This window comes from Choloepus didactylus, chromosome 8 (assembly GCF_015220235.1).
Source record: "Choloepus didactylus isolate mChoDid1 chromosome 8, mChoDid1.pri, whole genome shotgun sequence".
Classification (NCBI taxonomy): domain Eukaryota; kingdom Metazoa; phylum Chordata; class Mammalia; order Pilosa; family Megalonychidae; genus Choloepus; species Choloepus didactylus.
Window position 1 is genome coordinate 11561375 of NC_051314.1, and position 13205 is coordinate 11574579.

The 13205-nt window shown below is 47.4% G+C and overlaps 2 protein-coding genes across 4 annotated transcripts; both read right to left on the reverse strand.

Annotated features, from left to right (window-relative positions):
- Nucleotides 1-282: 282 nt before the first annotated feature.
- Nucleotides 283-8565, reverse strand: SMDT1 (single-pass membrane protein with aspartate rich tail 1). Its single transcript, XM_037845115.1, has 3 exons — nucleotides 8259-8565; nucleotides 6697-6837; nucleotides 283-871 (listed from the first exon to the last, which is right to left on the reverse strand). Exons 1-2 carry the CDS (start codon nucleotides 8442-8444, stop codon nucleotides 6700-6702), a joined length of 324 nt encoding a protein of 107 aa, XP_037701043.1. The 5' UTR covers nucleotides 8445-8565; the 3' UTR covers nucleotides 283-871; nucleotides 6697-6699.
- Nucleotides 8566-8834: 269 nt separating this feature from the next.
- On the reverse strand, nucleotides 8835-13094 carry PHETA2 (PH domain containing endocytic trafficking adaptor 2). 3 transcript variants are annotated; one of them, XM_037845106.1, is made up of 2 exons: nucleotides 12504-13094; nucleotides 8835-11023 (listed from the first exon to the last, which is right to left on the reverse strand). In XM_037845106.1, the coding sequence occupies exons 1-2, from the start codon at nucleotides 12608-12610 to the stop codon at nucleotides 10213-10215; spliced, it is 918 nt and encodes a 305-aa protein (XP_037701034.1). In that variant the 5' UTR covers nucleotides 12611-13094; the 3' UTR covers nucleotides 8835-10212. The 3 variants fall into 3 exon arrangements, with proteins under 3 accessions (XP_037701034.1, XP_037701035.1, XP_037701036.1); XM_037845107.1 differs by having other exon boundaries at nucleotides 12962-13076; XM_037845108.1 differs by having other exon boundaries at nucleotides 12695-12955.
- Nucleotides 13095-13205: the final 111 nt, after the last annotated feature.

Genomic DNA, 13205 nt, shown 5'->3' on the forward strand with positions numbered 1-13205 from the left:
ACATAGAAAACAGAAATATCCCTACTGTTTTTGCAAACTCTGGTGCAGCTCTAAAGTGACAGGTGAATAAATGTTGACCCAGGTTGAAAAACTGACCTCTTTGTTTGCTTTGGATGATTGTCTTTTCTTTCCTTTCCTGGACAGTCCAAATGCTGGAGAAAGGTGTCCAGTATCTATAGATATAATCACTGAGGATTCCCAAACTTTTCAGCACCAAGGATCCCTTTAATTTCTTTTCACCAAAGGAACCCATGTTTTGAAAGAATCATTCTAATAATGACATTTCTTAAATTGTTTTTAATTTAACAAAGCTCCTTATGCTTGGCATGTATTAACTACAAAGTGTTACTAAATGCACAAAAAGCTTCAGGCTTTAGTTATCCTGTGCAGCTTTATTGAGGGAAAATAGACAGTTTCTGTTGGTCTTCTGTAAATACTAAAACTAGGTCCCTGGCTCGCATAATTACCTTTGTGGTTCTACCAGGACTTGGAGATCCTGGGTTGCAGATCAGTGGCCTATATGTTCAGCTAACAGAAAAAGTCCAGCAGACAAGAAACTGCATTTTTAGGAACTTCAGCCACAGAAATACTCTAGCACCTGCCATTCAGTCATACAGGGCTGGTTTTTATTATTTTTAATCATAATTTGATTGCTTGTTTTCCTAGTGCTCAGTAGACAGCATCTGCAGGGAACTTCCCAGAGCTTGGGGATCTGGGCTGTGGTCACCACCATACAGGAAGCTTCAGTGGAGTTTGAAGGCCAAGGGGCTTTCCCTGGGCCCTTCTGCTGACAGAAAAGGAGGAGGGGCTGAGAGCATCACCACTTCTTAATTAAGTTAGAGCTTTCTCCTTTCTGCACTTCCTCCATGCCCTGTAAGAAAGAAAAGCAGCAGTGAATTGGGCAGCAGAGCAGTCCTATATCCACATACTGAAAGAGAACTCCAGAGAGTGGTTCTACCAAACACAGCAGGAGAAAAGCAGGTTTGAATACCCATCTGATTATTCCACATGTTTACCGAGCACTCACACTACAGGCAAGGCTCTGGGGGCACACAAGTATAAAAACTATGTTCCCTGCCAGCAAGAAGCTGAGAGTCTAATAGAGTTTGGGTGTATGTATGCATGTGCATGCGTTTGAACACATAACTACTGTGTCACAAGCGAGGTACTGGTCAGTGAAAGGAAGGAGGGATGAGGGAAGACAATAAAAAATGGAAGGCATTCAAGTTGGACCTGGAAGAATGGGTGAAATTAAGATAAAGAGCCTTCCAAGTGGAAGGAACAATGAACTAATGCTTGGGGGTGGCAGGAGTGTGGGTGATTCAAGAAATGGTGAACATAGTGTGTGGACAATGAGTAGAAAAAAGGGGGACAAAAAAGTAAATGAATAATGGGGGGGAAGGAGTATGAGATGTTTTGGGTGTTCTTTTTTTGCTTTTTTATTTGTATTCTTATCCTTATTTTCTGAAGTAATGAAGATGTTCAAAAAATTGATTGTGGTGATGAATGTACAACTATGTGATGATACTGTGAACAAATGATTGTAAACTTGGATGACTGTATGGTATGTGAATATATCTCAATAAAATTGCATTAAAAAAAAATCCCACAGGTATGGATTAAAATAACACATCTTCAAACTACCATACCACCCATATTCAAAGGTTTAGAAATAAATAGACTGGTGGATGGATAGACGGATGGATAGATGGACAGATAGGTAGGTAAGTAGATAGAAAGAATGATATGGCAAAGGTGGCAAAATATTAAAAATGGTGGCTCTGGGTATAGGAGAGGTAAATTGGAGTTTTCTGTATGGGGTTTGTATTACTTTACAACTCTCCTATAAGCTTGAATTTATTTCAAAATAAAGAGTTAAAAGGGAGACAGAACGGTGGTCTACTGAATTAGATTTGGAATGTGAGAGAATGGAACAAAATGTCAAAAATCAGTGGATCTGTGTATCTGAGGGTGGGGGGGTTATGTTGGAATTCTCTGTATGGATTTTGTATTACTTTTGCAGCTGCCCTGTAAGTTTGAATTTCAAAATTAAAAGTTTATTAAAAAAAAAAAAAAATGGTGAACATTGGGACCAGGTATGTGGTCAGGAAAATGGAAGATGAGGCTAAAAGGTGTGACCAGATCATAGGAAGCCTTGAATCCCAGGCTAAGGAGTCAGGAGTGTCCTCATCTACAACAATTAATTAAGATACTTCACAGTGGCAGCCAAGCAGCACATACTAGAGCACAGGAAGTCAACCCAAGAAAGCTAAATGGGAAGGCTCCAGACTCCTGTGGTGTCCATGTACAGGCTGCTGCTACAGAGCTCAGTAACTTGAGCTGACAGTGGGAGGATGTGCAGTTTCTAAATTTTAATGTGGAGCTACTGAGATGCAGCTGTTTGTGATGGGTGTGTAAGACATTAAATTATCAAGAAAATCTGTAGGTTAAGAATATGAGGGTATTATTGAGGGCAACTGAATGCTGGCTGGGATCCCAACCTCACTAGAAAAGAGTCCACTGAATTTATAAGTCAGTAAGACTGTTTTCCTCATCCAACACAGAGAAAAGCAAAATAAAAACATTAGCCAGAGGATATTATGAACAACTGTATGGCAACAAACTGGATAATGTAGAAGAAATGGACAATTTCCTGGAAACATATGAACAACCTAGACTGACCAGAGAAGAAATAGAAGACCTCAACCAACTCATCACAAGCAAAGAGATCCAATCAGTCATCAAAAATCTTCCCACAAATAAATGCCCAGGGCCAGATGGCTTCACAGGGGAATTCTACCAAACTTTCCAGAAAGAACTGACACCAATCTTACTCAAACTCTTTCAAAACATTGAAAAAAATGGAACACTACCTAACTCATTTTATGAAGCTAACATCAATCTAATACCAAAACCAGGCAAAGATGCTACAAAAAAGGAAAACTACCGGCCAATCTCCCTAATGAATATAGATGCAAAAATCCTCAACAAATACTTGCAAATCGAATCCAAAGACACATTAAAAAAATCATACACCATGACCAAGTGGGGTTCATTCCAGGCATGCAAGGATGGTTCAACATAAGAAAAACAATCAATGTATTACAACACATTAAAAACTCGAAAGGGAAAAATCAATTGATCATCTCAATAGATGCTGAAAAAGCATTTGACAAAATCCAACATCCCTTTTTGATAAAAACACTTCAAAAGGTAGGAATTGAAGGAAACTTCCTCAACATGATAAAGAGCATATATGAAAAACCCACAGCCAGCATAGTACTCAATGGTGAGAGACTGAAAGCCTTCCCTCTAAGATCAGGAACAAGACAAGGATGCCCGCTGTCACCACTGTTATTCAACATTGTGCTGGAAGTACTAGCCAGGGCAATCCGGCAAGACAAAGAAATAAAAGGCATCCAAATTGGAAAAGAAGAAGTAAAACTGTCATTGTTTGCAGATGATATGATCTTATACCTAGAAAACCCTGAGAAATCAACGATACACCTACTAGAGCTAATAAACAAATTTAGCAAAGTAGCGGGATACAAGATTAATGCACATAAGTCAGTAATGTTTCTATATGCTAGAAATGAACAAACTGAAGAGACACTCAAGAGAAAGATACCATTTTCAATAGCAACTAAAAACATCAAGTACCTAGGAATAAACTTAACCAAAGATGTAAAAGACCTATACAAAGAAAACTACATAACTCTACTAAAAGAAATAGAAGGGGACCTTAAAAGATGGAAAAAAATTCCATGTTCATGGATAGGAAGGCTAAATGTCATTAAGATGTCAATTCTACCCAAACTCATCTACAGATTCAATGCAATCCCAATCAAAATTCCAACAACCTACTTTGCAGACTTGGAAAAGCTAGTTATCAAATTTATTTGGAAAGGGAAGATGCCTCAAATTGCTAAAGACACTCTAAAAAAGAAAAACGAAGTGGGAGGACTTACGCTCCCTGACTTTGAAGCTTATTATAAAGCCACAGTTGCCAAAACAGCATGGTACTGGCACAAAGATAGACATATAGATCAATGGAATCGAATTGAGAATTCAGAGATAGACCCTCAGATCTATGGCCGACTGATCTTTGATAAGGCCCCCAAAGTCACCGAACTGAGCCATAATGGTCTTTTCAACAAATGGGGCTGGGAGAGTTGGATATCCATATCCAAAAGAATGAAAGAGGACCCCTACCTCACCCCCTACACAAAAATTAACTCAAAATGGACCAAAAATCTCAATATAAAAGAAAGTACCATAAAACTCCTAGAAGATAATGTAGGAAAACATCTTCAAGACCTTGTATTAGGAGGCCACTTCCTAGACTTTACACCCAAAGCACAAGCAACAAAAGAGAAAATAGATAAATGGGAACTCCTCAAGCTTAGAAGTTTCTGCACCTCAAAGGAATTTCTCAAAAAGGTAAAGAGGCAGCCAACTCAATGGGAAAAAATTTTTGGAAACCATGTATCTGACAAAAGACTGATATCTTGCATATACAAAGAAATCCTACAACTCAATGACAATAGTACAGACAGCCCAATTATAAAATGGGCAAAAGATATGAAAAGACAGTTCTCTGAAGAGGAAATACAAATGGCCAAGAAACACATGAAAAAATGTTCAGCTTCACTAGCTATTAGAGAGATGCAAATTAAGACCACAATGAGATACCATCTAACACCGGTTAGAATGGCTGCCATTAAACAAACGGGAAACTACAAATGCTGGAGGGGATGTGGAGAAATTGGAACTCTTATTCATTGTTGGTGGGACTGTATAATGGTTCAGCCGCTCTGGAAGTCAGTCTGGCAGTTCCTTAGAAAACTAGATATAGAGGTACCATTCGATCCAGCGATTGCACTTCTCGGTATATACCCGGAAGATCGGAAAGCAGTGACACGAACAGATATCTGCACGCCAATGTTCATAGCAGCATTATTCACAATTGCCAAGAGATGGAAACAACCCAAATGTCCTTCAACAGATGAGTGGATAAATAAAATGTGGTATATACACACGATGGAATACTACGCGGCAGTAAGAAGGAACGATCTGGTGAAACATATGACAACATGGATGAACCTTGAAGACATAATGCTGAGCGAAATAAGCCAGGCACAAAAAGAGAAATATTATATGCTACCACTAATGTGAACTTTGAAAAATGTAAAACAAATGGTTTATAATGTAGAATGTAGGGGAACTAGCAGTAGAGAGCAATTAAGGAAGGGGGAACAATAATCCAAGAAGAACAGATAAGCTATTTAACGTTCTGGGGATGCCCAGAAATGACTATGGTCTGTTAATTTCTGATGGATGTAGTAGGAACAAGTTCACTGAAATGTTGCTATATTATGTAACTTTCTTGGGGTAAAGTAGGAACATGTTGGAAGTTAAGCAGTTATCTTAGGTTAGTTGTCTTTTTCTTACTCCCTTGTTATGGTCTCTTTGAAATGTTCTTTTGTTGTATGTTTGTTTTCTTTTTAACTTTTTTTTCATACAGTTGATTTAAAAAAGAAGGGAAAGTTAAAAAAAAAAAAAAAAAGAAAAAAGACAAACAAGGAAAAAAAAAAAAAAAGATGTAGTGCCCCCTTGAGGAGCCTGTGGAGAATGCAGGGGTATTCGCCTACCCCACCTCCATGGTTGCTAACATGACCACAGACATAGGGGACTGGTGGTTTGATGGGTTGAGCCCTCTACCATAAGTTTTACCCTTGGGAAGACGGTTGCTGCAAAGGAGAGGCTAGGCCTCCCTGTATTTGTGCCTAAGAGTCTCCTCCTGAATGCCTCTTTGTTGCTCAGATGTGGCCCTCTCTCTCTGGCTAAGCCAACTTGAAAGGTGAAATCACTGCCCTCCCCACTACGTGGGATCAGACACCCAGGGAAGTGAATCTCCCTGGCAACGTGGAATATGACTCCCGGGGAGGAATGTAGACCCGGCATCGTGGGATGGAGAACATCTTCTTGACCAAAAGGGGGATGTGAAAGGAAATGAAATAAGCTTCAGTGGCAGAGAGATTCCAAAACGAGCCGAGAGATCACTCTGGTGGGCAGTCTTACGCACACTTTAGACAACCTTTTTTAGGTTCTAAAGAATTGGGGTAGCTGGTGGTGGATACCTGAAACTATTAAACTACAACCCAGAACCCATGAATCTCGAAGACAGTTGTATAAAAATGTAGCTTATGAGGGGTGACAGTGGGATTGGGAATGCCATAAGGACCAAACTCCACTTTGTCTAGTTTATGGATGGATGTGTAGAAAAGTAGGGGAAGGAAACAAACAGACAAAGGTACCCAGTGTTCTTTTTTACTTCAATTGCTCTTTTTCACTCTAATTATTATTCTTGTTATTTTTGTGTGTGTGCTAATGAAGGTGTCAGGGATTGATTTAGGTGATGAATGTACAACTATGTAATGGTACTGTAAACAATCGAAAGTACAATTTGTTTTGTATGACTGCGTGGTATGTGAATATATCTCAATAAAATGATGATTTAAAAAAAAAAACAAAAAAAAACATTAGCCATCAGATATGTCAGTTCTTCAAAGGTCTGAGCCCCTGCCATGAGGGTCTAATGCTGCTACCTTTACCCCAGACTAAACTGCATCACAGTTCAGATGCTTCACCCCCGCTTCCTGTCCCTGGTCCATTTAGGGGAAAAGCAAGTCTTACCTGTTAGTCATCATCGTCATCATCCTCTGGGACAAAAATGTCGTGCTCTTCAAGCAAAGCTGCAAAGTTCTTACTAATGAGCGTCCCAACATAGAGGAAGGGGATCACAATGGAAAACACACGGAGAAGGCCGAAAGACATCTGCAGAGGGTCAGAATGGTAGCCGTGAGCTCCAGATCCCACTCTGGAAGGACCACAGAAGGCCTGGCCCTCTCAGGCATTCCCTCCTGTGGATCCCAGACCCATCTTAACTTGATTTTAAAATGTCTGGACAAATTCAGAGGAAAAGTATTTAGAAAAGGAAATTATGTGATTGTTATATGGCCATCAAAGTGGATACTGGAAAGAAAAGTGTAAGGCACTCTGGACATCAAATTAGGGCACAACCCAGTAATTATTTGCAGATACCTACAGATAAACAGGTGAGGAGAACATATTAAGAGGGCTGGGGGACTATAGAAATAGAATTCAGCTCTACCTGAAAACACTAAATACATGAAAATGAACTCCCAAAAAGATGTCTAAGCATGGTAAGGAGTATTCTATGCAATTTATTATATAACATGTTCCCTGGTGATGAGAAATTTGATTCCACTACTTGAAATTTTAGGAGGTGTGTTTTGAAAAATAGGCATGTCTTTATACTAAAAGATTGGCTATTTAAATGGACTAGGGGAATGTCAGTAAAATCTCATCAACATTTCCTATCCTGTATTTTCCTGGAGTTAATCCTGAAAGAAAATTTTTAGCTGTGCCATTTTATGACGCAGCTCTTCCTGCATCTTGCTATGAAACAACCCTACATTCACTTGTCTGTGTAAGCCAGTTTAGACCAGGCTAGCTTTAAAAGAACTTGTTTTTGACCCACATAGCCCTGGTTCAAAATGCAAGCTTTTACTTGGTATAAGGGACTGTGTTTATTTAGAAAAACCCAAAGATCCAGTGGGTGCTGAGGACATGGAAAAAGCATAGGACCTGGTGGGAATGTACCAGCAAGTCAACCCGATGCAGGAACCTCACTCAGCTGCTGGCCTTGGGTGGTGGCTTTACTGCTCAGGCCCTTGATTCTTCATTTATAAAAACAGGAATCATAATACTTCCCTGTACGCTTCTCCTGAAGCGTGCATTACATTAATTGAATATGTCAGAACTCGTAAAACCTGTCCCACGTATTTTATTTCCAAAGTCCTTTCATAATTCATTCTATCAGTCCATCAACTGCGAGGTAGACAGAGCAGAGAGTGTTATCTGACTTGCTATGCTGGATTCATGATCGAGTCTTCTGGTCCAAAAGGTACAGGGCAGCGCCCGGCTGAAGGCAAGTTGGGGCACATGCGGCCTGTCTCAGGTCCTCTCCCCCACCGTCGGTTTCCACCCGCCCAGCCATTGCGCCCCGCCGGTCAAAATTAGCAACACTTTGGCGCAAAAGTCTGCCCTGGGTCCGCACTCCAGTTTAAACGCCACTGGTATGACTGGCCTTTGATTTTGTCAATCGGCGGACTGCCGCGCGCCCTCCCCACGATGATTGGCCTAAGCCCCTTCGCCCGCCTCCAGACACTCACTTTCACGGGTTTGGGCAAAATGGCGCCGCTGCGGGTAACGATGACTGACCTCGACGGTACCAGGCTCCGACCTGAGGCGCCCCGCACGGCAGAGACATCGCCACCTTTCCGCAAGTGCGGCCCGCTCCCGAGGGCCCCGGACCGGACGGTGGCCAAGGCCAGCCGGCGAGCCGCTCCGGACACCATTCCTCAGCCCCGCCCCTAGCCCGGGTGGCGGATCCCTCGGACCGGCCTTGGAGACGCTCTCAGGCAGAAAGCCGACCCACCAGCCTCGCGAGGCTTTCAGGCTCGACGAGAGTCTAAGCCCTCGCACTTGCGCAGTGGGCCTAGTTCCTTTTGCGGCGGGAAAGAGGCGTTTGTCCCCGTCCCGACGTGGTGACGTCACGAGTGACGCTAATGCTTCACTCCCTCCTTATTCCGGATTCTGGCGGGCGGCGCTGTCAGACTGAGGTTCCGTGTGGAGCCTTCTGATTTGTGTCATTGTTCCCGCACCCAGGACAGGCGGGGCCTGGAAGAGCAGGCCTCAGAAGGCGACGGTGAAAGTAAACTTAAGGAACCGACATGGGTAGTAATAAAAAAAGTTTAGTGTTTTAATCGTATAAAAAACGTTGCAACAATAACAAGGATAGCAAAGGCCTGCAGTCTCTGTGTATAAAACGGGGTTGTGGGGCCCCAGTACCAGCTGGGAAGGCTGCCCCTATTCCCGGGAGTCGGGCAGGAATGGCTCCTGGACTCTGGGTGGCATTTCAGCCCCCTGGAGGCCGGAGGCTCTGAGCCTCAGCGTCTAGCCTTAGTTGGGCCTTGGTCAGGCTGCCCAAGTCTCCCGCAAGGGAGAGAGGAGCTAGGAAAGGGCAGATTTCTTGTGTTTGGGGAGAGGGGTCTGTGTGCCCAGGCTCTGCAGCTTCTTATCCAGCCACTGCCACCGTACCCCTAGTGCCCCAGGCAAAAAAGAAAACCCTTGGTCCGATGCTGGTGAGAGTGGCAACAAGGGGTTTGGCAGGTACGCCCTGGGTGACAAGCAGGACTGTGGACAAGTTCCAGATGGTTTGCTGGTGCTTTCAGGAACAGGAACACCTCTGTGGGAGCTGAGGAGAGGAAACGTTCAGCACAGGGTACTGGGCATCCTGTGTCCAAGCTCTTAGAATGCCCAGAACTGAGAACTGGAGCAGCAAACTGATCTCCCAGGGAGCCACACTGCTTCCCCACCTCTTCTTTTAATTTCCCACCTGGCAGTTCCACCTCCAGAAGCTGGCTGCTGATGACTGAGTACATGAAGGGTTTCTGCTGACATATGAAAGCTACCAGCCCCTTCCGGGACTGTTGACAGGGCAGCCAGAGAGAGAGAGAGAAAGTGGGAGCTCCAACACTTTCTAAGCAGAATAAATCCCTCTTTATTTGCTGAAGGCCTTCTCCTTCCAAAGGGCCTTCAGCAAACTGCATAATGGGAGTCCCATGCCCAATCTTCCCACGACTTTCAGGAAAAACTGAGCCCCAGAATACCCATGTTACAGTGAATCCACTTTCTCTGGCAACATCAGGTCCTCCACCAAATTCTGCAGCCAACCTCTGGTATTTAAATGCTCACAAGAAGCCCCATATTAGAAATTGTGGCTGTAGAGTCTGGTGTGTAGGTGAAAGGCAAGGTGGCCTGTGGCCACGTAGCATTTCCCACTTCCCATTTCCTCCATTTCATCATTATCCTCTGAGAAAGGAGCAGCCTGGGACTCTGTGGCTGCTGAGCAAGGCCACCTTTTCTCTCTGGGTCCCAGGAAATAAAGGGGTTGGAAGGAATGATCCCTAAGTCCCTCCGGGAACTAGTGTTGATATGGAATCAGAAGAAGGCCCAAGAAGCAGGAAAGAGAGAAATCCCCCCAAAAGCAACTTTGGAAATAAGTAAACATTCCACTTCTGAAAAAACACTGGCCCTGGTGTCCTGACGCCAAAGGGCCCACGCTCAGGGTCTCTCCTGTTCCTCGCATTTGGGCCGGTCCCCCCGGGCCCTCTGCAGCCATCCCCGCCTCAGCTCCATGATCTCCTGCCCATACCAGTTGTGCAGGGTGGAGAAGCAGGAGGTCTCAGGAGACACAGGGCTCTGCCCCTTGCCCAGGAGGAGGCTAGCAGGGCCCTGCAGCTCCCACTCAGCCAAGCCCCACCCTGCCAGCCTGCTGCCCCCTTCCTCTACCCAGCCCATGGAGCTGCAGTCCCTGGAAGGGGGGTGGCCGTTCTCCAGGCCAGGAGTCCCGTAGACAGGAGCCTGGGGCTTATAGCGGCCGGCGACGGTCTTCCAGGACGGGCGACGATGCAAGGCGGCAAGGCTCTGACGGGCTTCGAGCAACTGGCTCTCCAGCTCGCGCACCACCAGGCGCATGTAGCCAAAGCTGGCCCGAGACAGCGCCTTCACCCAGGCCTCCTGGGCCATTGGCCCATCGGCCGCCAGCAGGTGTGGCCGCACCCCAGGGGCATCGAAGTGGATGGCAAAGGCAAACTCCTCAGGCACGGGAGCCTCAGCCAGTTCCACTGTGCAGCCCTCCAGCACCACCAGGCTCAGCGGGGCCCGGCCCTCACGACTCTCAAAGGAGAAGAGCAGGTTGCCCTTGAGCACAAACCAGCATCTTCGGCCCATGCCACTGGGGGTGGATGGGCTCCCTGGGCCCCCCCAAGTGCGCAGGAAGCCCGTGTGGTCCGCCGGGGAGTCACTCAGTGCGTAGTGGGCCACGCTCCTCTCGTTCAGCTTCATAGCGCCTGCAGGGAAGTCTCTTGGAGAACTGGGAGGTGAGAGAGAAGGCGCATCAGAGGGAAGTTTGGAAAAGAGCGCTGGCTCTGGAGAGGATGGCCCCTGCTGCCTGACCTGAGGTTCTTAGTGTCTTCATCTGTGAAATGGGCTAGTCTCCCCTGCCTTCTCCTGCAAAGAGTTGTTCTGAGTGTTGGGCCAAAACCTGGGCACAGAGGACTTGGAGGAAGAGAGGCATGGCAGCACCTGGATGCAGCTTTTTAAAATCCAAAGCCACAGGACTCAGCTGGGCTGAAATGGACCCTACAGCCATAGAAACCTTTGTGCTTAAACCATCCCCTAGTCTGAGGAGCCCTCGGCTCCAACCCTGAGACCAAACCTCTGGGGTTTCCCCAACCCCCTGGGACCCCTTCGGCCTGTCATGGCTATAGGGCACAGTTGTGTTTTAATAAGACTGCAGCCTCAGGGCTAGATGGGGGTGGAGTGGGGCAGGGCAGGCCTTCCTCTCTCCATCAGTGAGGGCTTGAATGCGGACCTGTGGGTTCCACAAGGGTGTGGCACAAACACAGGGCCTGGCTGAATAGGACCAGCCATAACCCCTGAGTGCTAGGGCCCAAAGATCATAAATGGCACCTAATCCCACTGTCCTCCTTATTCATGAAAAACTGAGGCCCTGAGCAGGGATAGTGGGCTGCCCAAGATCACATGACTAGATCACTGAAGAGCGGAACTTGGTCTCCTGACTCCCTCACACCTTCTGGGGTGATCTTGGCTGTGACCCATTTACCAGCAGAGCCTGCTAGGAGTGGAGGACAGGGACCTCGTCTGACCACACGGTTCAGCCCTTTGGACACGTGACGTGGTTCCCAGGAAGCCTGCAAAGCAATTCTCAAACCCAGTCAATCCATCCTAAAGGATGGGAACTCCTACTCATTCTTTGGGGCCCAGAGAAACTGCCACCTCCTCCAGGAAGCCTTCCTGATAATCTCTTCCCAGGCCAGAGACCTCTGAGCAATTTAAAGGAAGGGGCTGGGTCCCATTGTTTTCACCTTCACTCTCAGACTGCAGTTCCCTGCCTCCTGGGGCTAGGTTAGGTCCCTGAGCTAAGTGCTCTCAGGGCTTTATGCTTTTTCCTTCTGGTGCTTGTCACAGTTATCTGCCAACTTTGAAGTCACCTAATTAGAGAGACTTCCCTGATCACCACTCTGACTTGGCGGAACTAGCCGCCACCTCATTTCTGTTTTCATTTCCTTCATCCCGCAGCGATCTTATTTGCCTTTACACCATTGTTCCCCGTCCCCACTTCCGTCCCCCCTCCTCCCCAACCCCCCTCCCACCGCGGGCTCCACGCCAGACCCCCAGAAGTATTTGTTGAATTAACTAGGAATATAAAAGTGAACAAAACAAAACCTCCCTCGCGGAGCCTACATTCCAGCGGGGGAGACACAATGTAAACAAACAGATAAAAACGACGTGAGGCTCGATGACAACAACTGCTATGGAGAGAAACCCACAGGGTCCCGGGACGGGGGAAGGGCCATTCCAGACGGGGTGGTCCGGAAGGGCGTCTCGGAGGAGGCCACAGATGAGTACGAAGGAGTGGTCCAGCACCGGGGGGCATGGAGAAGCGTCGGTGGGGGCAGCGCGCGGGGCTGCCCCCTCTCCCCCCGCCCACCACGAGGGCTGCGAGGCCGGGACCGCACACCTGGCGGGAACCTGGGGCACCGCGTCTTTCCGGATTCTGTTGTCGGGTGGTGGAGGGGCGGGGGGCGTGGGACCGTCCGGGCAGCGGTCATCGCGGTGGGATCCAGCCCGACTGTCGCCCTGAATCAAGGATCGCCTCGGCTGGGCCGCCACCTCGGTGTCCCCGTCCGTGCAGTGGGGCTGTCTCCGCCACGTCCCCGCCGCAGCCCCGCGGGGCCACTCCTTCCAGGGGCCGCCTCCTCCCGGAGCCCGCCGGGGCCGCTCTCACCTCCGAGCCGCCGAGCGCGCCGAAGCCCAGGAGAGCGACCCGCGCGGGGGGGCCGCGGCCGCACCCCGGGGCGATCCCGGCCCCAGGCCCCGCGCCTCCGCGCGGGCTGCAAACGTGGCCGCGGGAGCTGGGAGACCCCGCCCGGGCAGCTCGGGTTACCGCCCCCGCCCCTCCCCGCCCAGTGCTCACCAGGCCTGAAGATCCGCAAAGCTGCCCTTGGCTCCAAGCGTGAGGGAAACTGAGG

Coding starts and splice junctions, on each gene's coding strand:
- PHETA2 (XM_037845106.1), bottom strand. CDS start 12,610: ATGCCCCCCGGTGCTGGACCACTCCTTCGTACTCATCTGTGGCCTCCT. Junction 11,024..12,503: donor TTCCCCCGTCCCGGGACCCT/GTGGGTTTCTCT, acceptor CTCACCTCCCAG/TTCTCCAAGAGACTTCCCTG.
- SMDT1 (XM_037845115.1), bottom strand. CDS start 8,444: ATGGTGTCCGGAGCGGCTCGCCGGCTGGCCTTGGCCACCGTCCGGTCC. Junction 6,838..8,258: donor TTTTGCCCAAACCCGTGAAA/GTGAGTGTCTGG, acceptor GACCCTCTGCAG/ATGTCTTTCGGCCTTCTCCG.